General features: G+C 38.5%; 1 protein-coding gene across 1 annotated transcript in view; it reads left to right on the forward strand.

Moving 5' to 3' along the window:
• ALCAM (activated leukocyte cell adhesion molecule) overlaps positions 1-14,016 on the forward strand; it is a 119,208-nt gene that overhangs the window by 84,320 nt on the left and 20,872 nt on the right. Inside the window, exons 3-7 of the mRNA XM_085239113.1 lie at positions 1,714-1,933; positions 6,385-6,449; positions 6,843-6,930; positions 7,771-7,953; positions 12,735-12,862. Of these exons, the coding sequence (XP_085095239.1) occupies positions 1,714-1,933; positions 6,385-6,449; positions 6,843-6,930; positions 7,771-7,953; positions 12,735-12,862 (684 nt within the window). The remainder of the gene's footprint in view (positions 1-1,713; positions 1,934-6,384; positions 6,450-6,842; positions 6,931-7,770; positions 7,954-12,734; positions 12,863-14,016) is intronic.

A 14,016-nucleotide genomic window follows, 5' to 3' on the forward strand; every position in this document is an offset into this window, starting at 1 on the left:
AAATGTTTCCCTAAAAGGGCTAGTAAAATTGTGTCAGATTTTCATTTAGAAGATGCAAAGTCTGCATTTTGCAATGTGTTGTTTTGTTGTTTTTTGTTGTTGTTGTTGTTTTCTGGTGTCATTTGGGAAGAGTCCATCTCTATGAAGATTAATGCAAATGATAGTGAGAAGATAGATGAAAGAAAAATTCATCTATTTCCCATGCAATTGGTTTGCTCATCTCCACTAAGCGATGAGCAGAAGTCATCAAAAGGAAATGCTACCACTTGTCCTAAGTGTGTGGACAATTTCATACAGTACTATCTGCTGCTGATGGAAAGGGACATAAACCTAATGTTCAAAAAAAACAATTGCAACTGTATGAAATTGTTGATATAGTCAATGTACAAACAAGGGAAGTTGATACTTTTCTCTCCCAGGGCAGCTGCCAGTATAGCAACTCTGGCTTTTAGGGTGAGGAGAGCTGGTTGGTTTGTGGATGTGTTGGTTTTTTTTTGGCAGTGGTTACTTCATTGGAAGAAGGGCTAACCCCATTCAGGCTTGAATAGTTCAAAGCTCATTTGCACCTGACAGCCACTTCTCTTGTACTGAGTTGAGGCAATGCCTTCTTTCCTCTGCGACAGACACTTGGAATAATCCATGATTTGAAAGTGGAAAAGAGAAAAAGACTATAAGGGAATTTAAGATTCACACTAGCTGTTGTCTCCCGATCATTGCCCTGGCTCTGACACCACTCATCTCCTGTCACAGCATCGTCATGCTTTTGTGGGCTCTGCAGTCAAGCTGAGATATTGTGCTGGGAGCACTGTTACTATCAGTGCCGCAAGGTGCAAGGGATTAAAGAGAACTAAAACCTTTTCCAGCTCTCAGCACAATATTGAATGTAGAGAGGGATTCAACCTTTCACCTCACCCTACTTAAAGGGGGACATTGTCCGTCCCTTCTCTGTGCAGTGGGATAATTGAATCCCGCACAGCTCAGCTTGTACTTTTGTCTTTATCTTAAAAATAAAATTTTTATATGGTAGGTTTGTGCAAAGCTCTCAATTTTGTATTCGTTTTCAGGATAGCAACTGAATACTGATTGATATAAGAAGGATGTCTAGCAAATGAAGTTTTTAAATTATTCTAAAATGCATAAATAACACTATTTGCTTGTATGTATATTTTTATTCTACAAGCTATTGGGCCTTTAAAAAACAAAAACAAAAAAGCTAAAACCTAATTTAGAATAAAATAGGCAGTTATGCCTGATTAAATCCTGCATTTGGAATGAAGTCTGACTATCCCAGGCAAACAATGTGAATATGTAAAACAATCATGAAAAAGGAAAGTGAAGCTTTTGAGCCTAGCTCATTAATGCTTCTATTTCAAATGGATTTTCCATATACTGAGAATCAGGTGGTGCCAAAACCACCAGCCTTGATCATAGAAAGCCCTGTGTTGTGCTGCAGTTGAGCCAAAGGGTTGAAACTGCTTCTGCTGATGATACTCTCAATGTGTGCAAGAGATGGTTTATTCTAGCTGTCATATGACACTGAATTTCTTGCTCATGCAGCAGAAATTAATCAGCAAAAAAAAGTAATCTCCTGTACTTTTAACATTATTTTTTTTTTAAATTACAGCTTTGTACCAATTTCAAATATTTTGGGACTTTGAAGTGAACCTGATTGTTTATGCAAAATAGAGATGTCTATCTTTTCTTTTATTATAGGAAATGCCAAATGGATCTCCGGTATTTATTGCCTTCAGGTCATCAACAAAAAAGAATGTACAGTATGATGATGTACCAGACTACAAAGACAGGTTGAGTCTCTCAGAAAACTATACATTATCCATCAAGAATGCAAGAATCAGCGACGAAAAGAGATTTGTATGTATGCTAGTAACGGAAGATGACGTTTCTGAGGAGCCAACGATAGTCAAAGTCTTCAGTAAGTAATCTCGTTGTTACTGCTGTTAGTATTCCTCAGTATCTGAATCTTGAATTAAGGAAACTTTTGTTTAAGGGGAAGATTAAAGCCAAGAAAGTAAGCTTGGCTGAGTAAATTACTAAGACTAGCAAATTTCTGCAGCTTTCAAAAATGTAATCTACTGGTAGCATTTACGTAACAGGACTGCCTGCACTTACAGTTTATTCATGATAAGTGCTGGCTCAAAGAGAATTTTAGACTTTGATAATGACTCACTTATGTGATGTCATTTGGCCTTGGAAATGAAAAATGTAAAATTAGCATTGATTATTTTTCATTTGTTCTCTGAGTGAATTTTTCTGCAGGAGAGAAATGTTAACTGTGTGTGCTCTGAAGGATTAGATTAGCTGAGACATTTAAAGCAGCTCTGAGCAGCCAGTATGCAATGGCATGACCTGTGAATCTGGGAAGCGGAGCTGAAAAGCCAGGTGCTATCTCCCTGGTGCAGTTCTGCAAGGTTTATTAGCATTTGGTAAACGAGGGATCGCAGCAGAGATTTTCAAGAGTGCTGAATGTGTTTGAGGTTTGGTTTTTAAGATTTTGTTTTTGTATTTGTTTGTCGGAAGTGAAGCTCTAAGACTGTCAGAAGCCTGACTTCCTGAGGCTTCTTTCTTAGCAGCTTCTGAAGATCCTTCTGTTTTTGATTACTGAAGTCAAATTGAAAGGTCTCAAAACATCTGGTCTGTTGAAAGAGCCATGTGGCATTTACACCTTTGTGAGCACTGTTGGGTCATTTTAGTCTTGGAAGAACTGGTCTCTGCGCTCTCTGGTGTCCTGGATTTGTCTAGATTAACAGGTTAGCAACCACAGAATTGGATCTGTAGGTGTTTCGGAGCCAGCAACAGCACCTTATGAGGAACTTTACTTTGAACTAAACCTCGTGTGCCCTGAATGTCAGTTGGTGGGAGGCATTAAGTGAACTCTGAAGCACATGTTTTGGTTTAGCTGCACTCAAAAGGAGCCAAAAGACTGTGTGCTCTGAGACAGATTGGCACTGTGAACCAGAGCAGTCCTGCTCTCAATTTGCAGGCAAACCTGAGCTCTTTCCAGTGGTGATTCAGAAACATAATTCCTCAAAATCTGAACTATGTCATGGAGGGACATACATTGCTCTCTTTTAAGAACTCAGATCTGCTGAGGCTAAGGCAGAGTTTATATATGCTGTCCTGTAATTGCAGTGGATGTTGTCGTCTTTATAATATTTTTCTAGGGCTTGTTTTGGCCTTTGCTGCTCTTCAGATACAGGTTTATAGAGGCAAAGTAAGTCTCTGTCATCAGAATATGTTGCTTTCAGAGACTGGCAGTTTCAAACAGATCACACAATAATATGTCTTGGAAGGAAAGTCCTAGGATTTTCCCTGGGAGAAAGGAAACTCCAGTGTTATCTTGACAGAAGTTTGTTAATGGCATAAATGAGTGTGAATGTAGACCGATAGTCAACAATAATACCATTTCCCTTGTTTCACTTTGAATTTGAACACAGGAACAAGTGAATTAATGACAAGAGGGTGTGCTCAGTGCACACATAGTAAGCACAGTGCTCCAAAGGAAATGATAAAGAATGATCATGTTTACTTATTGCACAGCAGTAAATATGTAGATGAGACAGTGGTGTATGGTGAACTAAATACTTACTGCTTGAATTACTGTGTACTGTACTAAATATTCAGACAATGCTAACTCAGCCATGGAGCACAGCTTGTGTATTTTATAGTCTGCATTAATACTAATAGAGAATGCTACTGCTTATTGAGGAAAACAAGAGTAGAGGATGCCACATATATAATGCGGCAGACTTGGCACAACAAGAAAAAATTACCTTTTTAGTGTTCCATTTTGAGTTCACAACTTTATTTAATTTATTTATTTTATATATTTCTGCATTTAACTTCCTTGTGTCTGTTTTGGGGGATTTCATTTGTTGCTTTTGCTTGTTTGTATACTTGTTTGTTTTAATTACAAAAGAGTTAACAGTAGCCTACAAGCTTCGTTTATTCAGTAGCATTTCTAAGTGGAATTTAAATTGTTTTGTTTCTTCAGTGGAGTTTCAAAGCTCCTTGAACCACAAATGCAGAGCTAAGCTGCCATAGTGCAAACCTTCGTAAACCAAACCTCAGCTGTATCCCAGAAGGCTTTACTGAAGCTGGGTTTCACTGGAGCTTGTCACATCCTCAGCTGTTGCTACCTGATTAGCTCAGGACTAACGAGCCAGAATGGCTCATTGCACAGCTCCCACCTGCTAGTCACACTCACTGGACTACTCAAACAAGCTCTTCCAGCTTTCCAGATGGATTCTGTCAGCATCTTGTTCTGGAATTAAGTGACCAAGGTTTCCAGAGCAGAGCAGCACAGCAGCCACTACTTGTTGCCCTACCATGCCATAACCCAGCTGGTGTGGGCTGTGAGCACTTTCCTGGCAGTTGCAATACCTGTGCAGGGCTACAGAGTGTCCTGGCAAGCTCTTCAGCCAAGAGATGAGTGCTGGAGTGAAGTTGCAGACCCACCAAAGTGTGTCCTGCTGCTGCTAAGCTTCAAATTTCATCCTGCGGTGTGCCAATATTAGTCTTGTGCAGTGAATTACCTCGATGTGCACGCTGTGCCTTGGGGGTTCTGGCAGCAGGCCTCTCAGCTGTGGTGTGTGCTCAGAAGCCAGGGCACTGCGTGGCAAGGGGCACAGCATGGCAGCCTTCTGCTACCCTTCAGGCAAAGGGTGCAAGGGGGTACAAAGCACAGCACAGGTCTTCCTGAACAGGCACGGAGCACTGTCCTGAGGGACAAGGGAGATGCAAGGAGGGAAAGATGAGGGAAGGCTGTGTGGTTTGTGATTTGATCAGCTGGCGACTATAACAGGAAATCAGCTGTGCCTGTGCATGGGACCGGAAAATCTAAACCAGAAGGGTTGTTAATTGTCTTGTAAAACCTAATTTGTTTGAATTGACATGGAAATGTTTTGTCCTTGACGGATTCTTTCAGAAATAAGTTGATCTTTTCCCTTCAAAACTAAGAAAAGGGAAATAAAGATGCAAGTAGTTTTTAAAAATATATACCTTTTGCTCTGTTAACCTTTTGAGGACATTGTGATGGCTTTTGGTGCATTGTTTCCACTGTTTCTTTTTTGCCACAAGCAAGTTGTTGGTGCATGTCAGATAAACAGCTTCTCTTATTGCCTTTCATTTCCCTTTCGAGCTGTTCTTCTTGTTCCATTTTGGCATAGTCTTCCAAGCAAAGGATGTCTGTGCACACCACACACACGCACAAAGCAAATGAATTTTTGAGGAAATAAGTAGGCTGCTATCTGTGCCATACCAGGAGTAATACACCTGCAGATGAGTTACATCATCACTGCATTGAAATTTTGGCACGATGATGTGAAGTTCATTGGGAATGGGATTGCTGGCAGTATTTTATAGGGCACTTGGTTTGGGAAAAAGGTTCTGTAAGCTGACGTGGTTAAAGATGTTTCAGTGTGTAAATGTATATAATACATGTGCTTTCTTAAGCAGTACAGCCAAAATGCAGAGACTTTCTTTGACTGTGGAAACATTGATTTATTTTGCCCTCTCATATCTCCCCACTGAAAAAAAAAAAATTGTGGGAAAAACTGTTTCTTTTAGAGACAAAAATTTGCATTCTGGGCTTCAGGCCAACTTGTTTTAACAAATGTTATATAGTGTCTATAAAGTATTTTTTTATGATGGAAACACTGATAGATCCTCTACTTTGGCAGGCTAAGAGGTCCATCTACCACAAAAAAAAAAAAAAAAAAGTAAATAAGGAGACATACAGGCACTGTAGAAAAAGTTTCTTGTTTTTTTTTAAGAGAGTCTTAACCGACTTAACCAAAATCAGTTAAAGTAATTACACGTACTTCTGTTATCTTATTTCTTAATTGTATTTAATTTCTTATATGTAACAATACCCTCTAAGAGAAATAAACATTAGAAGAGTGATTATGTGGAATTTGTTCCTTTATAAAGTGATAGCTTAGTTCTTAGGTATAGCAATATCACTAGTAAAGTTATTTTAATGTTGCTGTATTTTCTGTACCGGTGGTTCCTTCTCCACTATGTGTGTTATGTAAATCAGAGAGATCAGATCACGTTATCTCCTCCTGAACACCTAACAGTCTGCCTGGCTACAATATATATTGTCAGGATGCATGGAATTTATTGTGGAAAGTAGGACACATTTTAAGGGTATGTTTTTTCCTCATCTCCTGTCTTTTTGCTGATATTGAGGTAGAAATATCTCTCTCTTCTTTTAAAGAAGAAAGGCGAAGAATAAATAAGGCTATACCAGCACAGGCTGTTCTAATTAGTCTTAAAGTTCACATATCCTGTGGTAACTTTTGTTTTTTTTCTGAAACTGTTTGTTCTTCTATCACTAGTACCTTTATCCTATTTATGTTTTAGAACAACCCTCTCAACCAGAAATCTTGCATCAAGCAGACTTCTTAGAAACGGAGAAGCTAAAAATGGTAAGAGCAGCATTCTCCCTCAAACTTGCATGCCTGAAGGCTGCCTACAGTTCCTCTGCAGTGAAGACAAAGAGTGGTGATGAACTGAGGCAGAGAGGGTATGTGTGCATGTGTGGCTGTGAGAGGTCGCACTGTGTAGCCAGGCTGTGCACAGAGTGGTTTCTTCAACTGGTACCCTAATAACCCTGCAAGCAGGGTTCATCCTGATTCTAGACCCACAACCTAAGCCTCACTTATGGGATTTACCTCATTTAAAAAAATATATCTGGAGTTAAGCTTTTGAACTGCCTAGAAGTTTTATCCAAAACAAAAGCAGATCTTTCGTTAAAACACAGCAAAAATTAATTAGCAAAATTAATTAATTAGCAAAACTAATTCCTGTCTGTTTTGCAGCTTGGGGAGTGCGTTGTGAGAGATAGTTATCCTGAAGGCAATGTTACGTGGTACAAAAATGGGAGAGTTTTGCAGCCTGTGGAAGAAGGTATGTTGCAGTAATGGATGTTGTCCTTGAATTCACATACAGATGTATGTTGAAGAACTGTGTTTATTGGAGTTGCTCTGTTTTAGTTTTAAGTATTGTTCCTTTGAGAAAGACTACTCATACAGAAGTATGAAACTGGAAGGAAATTTCTTGGGTGCCTCTTGGAGAACCCAAGCTATGCCATGTTATTTCTTTATGTCATGTCACAGCTTAAAAAACATATTGTGAGGAGGAGAGTTGACTTTGTTAATGCTATTGCAAAGTAATTCTTGAACCTATGTAGCTAGTAAAAACTGATAATTCAGCTTTATGCCTATCCAGTACTGTGTTTCAGACCACATAGATGAGAGCCTTCTTATGCAGTTATTTATCCTTCAGGTTGTTTGGGAAGAATTCTTCTTTACCCATGACTTTCAACTTCAATTTTGATGGGCTGATTGGACCACAACATTTTAGTTTCGATAAAGCAGGAGAGGCTTACAAAATTAAGTTATAAACGTGATCTTAAAAATTCTTTTTACTGGCACTTCTGAGGCCTTCTTACTGCCTGAGAGATTTGCATTAAAACAACAACAAAAAAGTGCAGTTAGTTCTTTGCTTTGCTTTGATTTAAAATTTGCAGTGTGTTAGGAATATGTTGTTGATAAAACCTTCCTAGTACATGTCAGTGGCAATACTGGAGGAAAACTCTTTGTGTAGTCTCTTTGGTAATATGTCATGTTACTTGTGTGTTTGCAGCCTGATAACTATAAATAGAGAACAGGCAAGCAAGAAGTATCTGCAATCAGGAAAAGTTTCACATTCTGTCCATGTAATAATGAAATAATATTTCCTTTACAGTTGTGGTCATAAATTTGCGAAAGGTTGAAAACAGATCAACTGGACTCTTCACCATGACATCATCTCTTCAGTATATGCCAACAAAAGAAGATGCAAATGCTAAATTTACTTGCATTGTGACATATTATGGACCATCTGGCCAGAAAACAATACAGTCTGAACCAGTTGTCTTTGATGTTCACTGTAAGTTATTAAAAAGTATCTTCTGCTGTACAAAGTCTACCTTTGGGGAAAAAGAAATAATTCTGAGACAGTTTAAAACATTACAGATATTGCTGCTTGAATACTGAGATGGTGTTTTCAGAGCTGATTTGCAGTAAGAAGATCTGAATAAAGTGTCAGGGTGATTTTTATTTATCTTTGGATTTACCTGGGTTTTCTTTCTTTCTAACAGTAGAATACTGATTATCAAGACGCGACTGCTAAGAGGAAAGTAATAATTAAAAAATTTACTGTGAAATGGGTTTTTTCTGAACTTTAGCAAAAGATGGGGCTGATGAGAATGACTCTATGTGCCTCTTGAAATATGCAATAAATACTCTGGATAATTATTTGTACACTAAGATCCTTTTCATTTCTTGCAAAGGAGAGTCAGCACCAGGCAGCTAATGCTGGCAGGCAGCCTTGCAAAAATTGTAGTAGCTTCTCTACAGCTGTAAAACGCTGATATTTACATTCAAAATGTGGCATTTGAATCTTGGTAGACTTCTAATTTTAAAGTAGAGAATGTGTGTGAATAATTACTTTTAGCTGGTGTAAGTCCCAGAGCAACTTCCAGACTACTGACTGACATAGAGATCATAGTTCTCCTCTGAATAAAGAAAACAGGCAGTTGGGCAGGTAGGTCAGAGGAGGTGCTAGCTGTTGGAGACAGTGGAAGAAGCATTTCAGAGTCTTGTAAAGGGACACTTCTGAAGAGCTGAAGGCAGAAGGTTGTAACAGAAAGAAGAGAAATAGGAGATATTCATGATGCCCTGTAAACTGTTGTTTCTTTGAACATTTTAGGTAATAAAAAAGGCCTGCTTTGGGAACAATAAAGCCTGAGTACACAGTCCAGATATCTAATGAGGCCTTAGTATACACAGTCTAGCAACTCTGTGATTCAAATGAATATGAAGAAAATGAATTCTGCACATCTGATCTCTGCAGCCAGTAGGTGTGCTCCATTGCTTTGAAAATGAAAGTCTTGGACTTGAGGTGACAATCTGTTTTCTACCTAGATCGTTGCCTGCTTTTCCTTTGCAGGTATAGTTTGTTGAGCAGCAGAAGTAGGGGATCAGATCTTGGAGCAGTTAATCCTTGTTTTCACCCAGAGAAACCAGAGTAAATTAAGGCCGCCTTTTCACCAAGTGTTTCTTCAGAATGACAGCTGCCAGAACTAATGGAAAAGAAAGCCTCTGGGATAACAGATAAACTGTTATCCTGGGAAATCATATAGAGATTTCAAGTTGCAGTCACCAATTCCATTGCTTTTTTGTTTTGTTTTGTTTTAAATTTGGGTCAACTGATTTTCTTTTCTGTCAGCTGTGGAACCCATGACCACAGAAAGCTCCTATTGCTTATGGCAAGGATCTACAGGAAAGAATTGTAATGACCAGAAAGAATTTAATTTTTTCCCAGTCAGACTATTTTATTGCTATTATTCCCCATTTCCCCAGCACTTTAATGCATTAGGCTACTTCACCTGTTGAGGATGAGGCTCTTGCAAATTTCTGTGATGTTTGTACTACATGTACTTGCTATTAAGAACTACTCAATGTGAAGGAAAAAAAGCTGCACAGCATTGAAGAATAATCTCTGCATCAGACACCACACATACCCAGTATTAAAGATTTGTTTGCTAGACTAGCTCTTTTAATCCTGGTCTAGTAACATGCAATTTAATTAAGATAAGCTCTTCCTCCTGAGATGGGAAGCATCGTGCTGCTAATTAGCCAACAGTGGGAGGCAGGCACAACCTGCAGTACTAAAGAGACCTTCCAAAATTTCCTTTATCTTTAGAGTAAGAGAAATTCCCATTTCCTTTTTGCGTATCTTTATTTGCTGTAACTTCAGTTTCATGCTCTGCTTAAATGCATCTCCAAATTTCTGAAACTATTTATGAGCATACATCTAGAGCTTCAACAGATAGATTACTTAACTGGTGTTATTTAATGATGATGATATCTGATTTATTTTTGTTTTTAAATTTGGTTCAGTGGTCGTAATTGATTTCTTTCTCAACAAATGTGATTTTTTTAACCAGTTGAATGTAATACAGATTGAAAAAAAAAAAAAATGCCAGGCTTGTAATGGGAGCCTTCCTCTCAGCCTTTTTTTTTTTTTTTTTTTCCAGTTTGTCTGTCAAACTATTATGTTTTGCAATTTTGAAGGAAGTTGAAAAAAACCCATAAAGAAGGACTGCTGTTTTTTGTAATATCTAGTGAGATTCACTTTAACTTTTTATCACAAAGAAATGAGGAAAGCACAATTTGAACCATGCCTAAACAAGATTTTTTTGTTTCAGATGTACCTGTTCAGTTAGTATTTAAGAGATGTTTTACTGTTTTTCTTAGCTCAGGGCTTGTACCAGCTCCTGTTCTTAAGTGGAACTCCTGGAAGCAGCCAGCCTCTGAAGAATGAGCAAACTCCTGCAGAATGCAGTGCTAACTGGAGATAGGTAGCTCAGCTAGCAGTAGCTCAGCTCAGTGCTTAACTACAAGCACTCATTTGCAGCTGTAGCCAGCAAGCTGGATAAAGTAACTTGATTGATGCAGGAGAACTCCTGGCACTGGACAATTAGATAATGTCTGATTGTATCTAAATTATCTGGACTGCAGTTGTGTTTGGTTCTGCTCTGAGTTAATTAGAATAAAAAAGTATCAGGCAAAATTTCCGATCATGCCCTGTCGTTAAGTGTCTGTCTTGCTCGGGATGAACTCCTTTCCACAACAGATAGAAGTCAAAGGTGCTTTTTTAGTCATGCTGCTTCCGGCATCTGTGTTTGTATTAAAATTATACAAAATTATGTCAGTTGTGGACACATTGTATCTGGGATGGTGGCATTCATTTACTAACTGCCCTCTGGTGTCTGCTTCTAGAATTTTGCTCTTGAAGAAAGCAAATACAAAGTGGATGGCTTATGGAAGGACAGGGTGATATGGACCTAGCCAGAGATGCTGCCACTGAGCAGAAAGACATCCCTTCACCAAGCTGTTCATGCTTATTAGTGAAGGAGAAGCATGTTGCTGTGCACTGCTTTGCATGAGTATTTCACTGAACATTGTCACTGGATTGTTTCTTCCTCAGAAGGGTGACCTGTTCACCTTACAGAACAGTTTAATTAGTCTTTTGCTATTTACTTTCATAGTTATTTTTTTTCCAGTTTAGAGAATGAGATTAAAACTTTCCTCCCAGCTGATGGAAATACATAGAAGGGTAAGATACGCCTAGGAGAAAGACCGGTAGTTTGCATGAATGTCACTCTTGCTTAACTTTGTCCAATTTTTAATCCAGTTCAGTTCATCTCTGTGGGAAAAAAACAGTTCCAAATTAAAAGTCCTGAAGTCTTCCTCAGTATGATTCATCTCCTTTTAATTCAGTGACAATGCCTACGCAATTCCAGGATTTTTAATAACTTTTTCACCTTTAGTACATAACTTGAAAAAGGGAGAGACCAGTTCTACAGTAGGCTGGCTCTGGGGTCTTTGGCTGAGAAGCTACCAAGAAGAGTGCCTGTGATTTATGACCAGCTGCTTACTCAGATCCGTTGTGTTCCACACCAACAGCTGGACTTGCCTTTCCTCAGTAGGTAAAGTTGTGATTCAGTGCTGCAGACATTGAGGTAGATGTTTGGATGTGGATGGGGAGCCAAGGGCATGTGGAGGAGGGAAGGAAGGGTCTTTTGACATCTAGTACCACTCTTCCTATGAAGAGAGATGCAAATCTGCGTTAGGGTCTCCGGTCGTTGAGAGGCCACAATAAACTGCAACTCCTGTTATTGAAAAATCCCATAGCAGGAGATGAATGTGATGAGTGCCTTAAGGGGTCAGAAGGGTCATAGAGCCCATGCTTCATTAAACAGAGAGAATCAGCTGTCAGACAAGGATTTCTCTGCTGTCTAGATAATTTTTTTTCGTGTCTAATAACGTGTGCTGTACTGTGTCTTAGTGCAAGACATGCATCCTTGGAATTTTATTTATTCATTGAAATTAAAGCAGTGAGAGTTATCTGCCCATAATATTTCCTTTAATTTTCTTCATTTTATTCTGTATTTGAAAAATTTTATTTAGGCTTCTACTTAGGAAGAATAGCATCTATTAACATATACTCCATCTTTGCCTTAAAAAAATTACTGAAGTAAAATGTAAGTTATAGTTCAACTTCACTGAACATGACAGAAGTACGTTACATTTACAGTTCTGTTGACTATGTTAAGGGTCCTATTATGTTCGTGGAATTCATCTTTGTGAAAGGTTGTTGTGATCAGCATATAGAATAGGCTAAATAGAGTTGCTTAGTTCATATTTCTTTCTTTTAATGGAAGAAGGCTAATATCTAATACTAATGCAAGACACTGAGAGCCTCTGTTGTTGTTCTGATTGCTGGAGTCCTCCATATAGCAAGCTTCACAGAGGACAAGTTAATCCCTCATAATGAAATCATGCTGTGAAGCTGTACGTGCTGATCAGGGTTGGATATTTTTTCCTCTTAAGCACTCCATAGAGTTGTAGTCATTGCTGTGTCAGTGATAGGGTATTTTGATTAATAAAAATGATTTTTTGTATTGTATAGCTTCTTCGTGGTTACTTGAATTGGCCAAAATATGGAAGGTGTGATGGACTTCAGGTCTTCTGTAAAAAAGATGAACACATGCAAATAACTTTACCTTCTCGATGATGAAATTGTGAACTCTCCAGCCATGCATATCATATTACTCTGTAGTTTTTTGTGGAAGCTATTAAGTGTGTACCTTGTTTTCACAGATCCAACAGAGAAAGTGTCTATTCAAGTGCTGTCACAAAGTAGTACCATTAAAGAAGGTGATAACGTCACTCTGAAGTGCTCAGGGAATGGCAACCCTCCTCCACAGGAGTTCCTGTTTTACATTCCAGTAAGTCCTCCCTTGCTGTCACTGTGTAGTGAAGTATTCTGTATCATTCCTTCTTCTCAGACGTTGATGCATGTCAGTGCATACGTGACTCCAAAACAAATGAAGGAAGGAATTATAACTATATTGAAAGGTAGACATTGGCCATTACATCAGACTCTAAGAATGCCTCACCTCAGTTGGCAAAATAGTTTGAAAGAGCCTCTTTCCCCCATCCGAAGATTTTTGGTGTTTCAAGCTACTAAAAATTGCCATTCTTCATTTCACATCATCATATATTTAAAAAAAAAAGAAGTTTTGACAAAAGCAGTTTATAGTTTTGAATAAAACCTTCTTATTTTGGTCACAATGGACAGAGATTCAGCAATGAAAGTACAGGAAATTAACTCAGCCTTTTTTTTTTTTTTTTTTTTTTTTTCACTTTCACAAATGAATCTTTGCAATTTCTTTTAGTTCTGTATTTATTAACTAAACTGTGTGGTGGCATACAGTCATTAAAAAAAAAAAAAAAAAAGTGTGACAGTGCAAGAGAAAGTGTAGAACAAACCTGTCAAATGTATAAGATGAAAATCAGGAAAGATAAAGGGTTTGGTACTGTTAATCTTAGTTTTGTTGGAATCCACAGACAGATGTGGCTTTAAGATTCCTACCTTCTTCCTGTGTGCTGCTTCTCTCTCTCTTCAATCTTATATCCCCTTTTTGTTCCTATTGCAGCACTGAGCAGAGTTGAATGTGAGAGAGGCCAAAAGCTGTGGCATGCTTTCAAGTATTTCAAAAACTGCATATGTAGCCTTCGAACATAATCATCTTCTACTTTAGGCTCCTGGCATGTTTCAGTTACTGAAGGTTAGCAAGGGAAACTAGGAGTTGAAGTCCTCTTCAGCCATTTAGGTGCAATGGGTCATTCAAGGAATTTACTGCATGCCACGTCTCTCCTTGCTCCATGGTCACAGTGAGCAAGCTGAACACTGCAGTCTGTCTGATCTTCAAGTCTCCCTGTTACTGGGAGCCGGAATTGCAAGACTTTGCAAGACTCGTGGGTATTGTGACAAACCTGGTAAATCGCTTTCTGGATTTATAGATACAAATTAGGCTCTCATTCTGTGCATGCTTCAAAGGCGTTCAAAGACGGTCAGCTGTTATATGGTAGAAACTGG

Source organism: Meleagris gallopavo, chromosome 1, assembly GCF_905368555.1.
Source record: "Meleagris gallopavo chromosome 1, MGAL_WU_HG_1.1, whole genome shotgun sequence".
NCBI classification, from domain to species: Eukaryota; Metazoa; Chordata; class Aves; order Galliformes; family Phasianidae; genus Meleagris; species Meleagris gallopavo.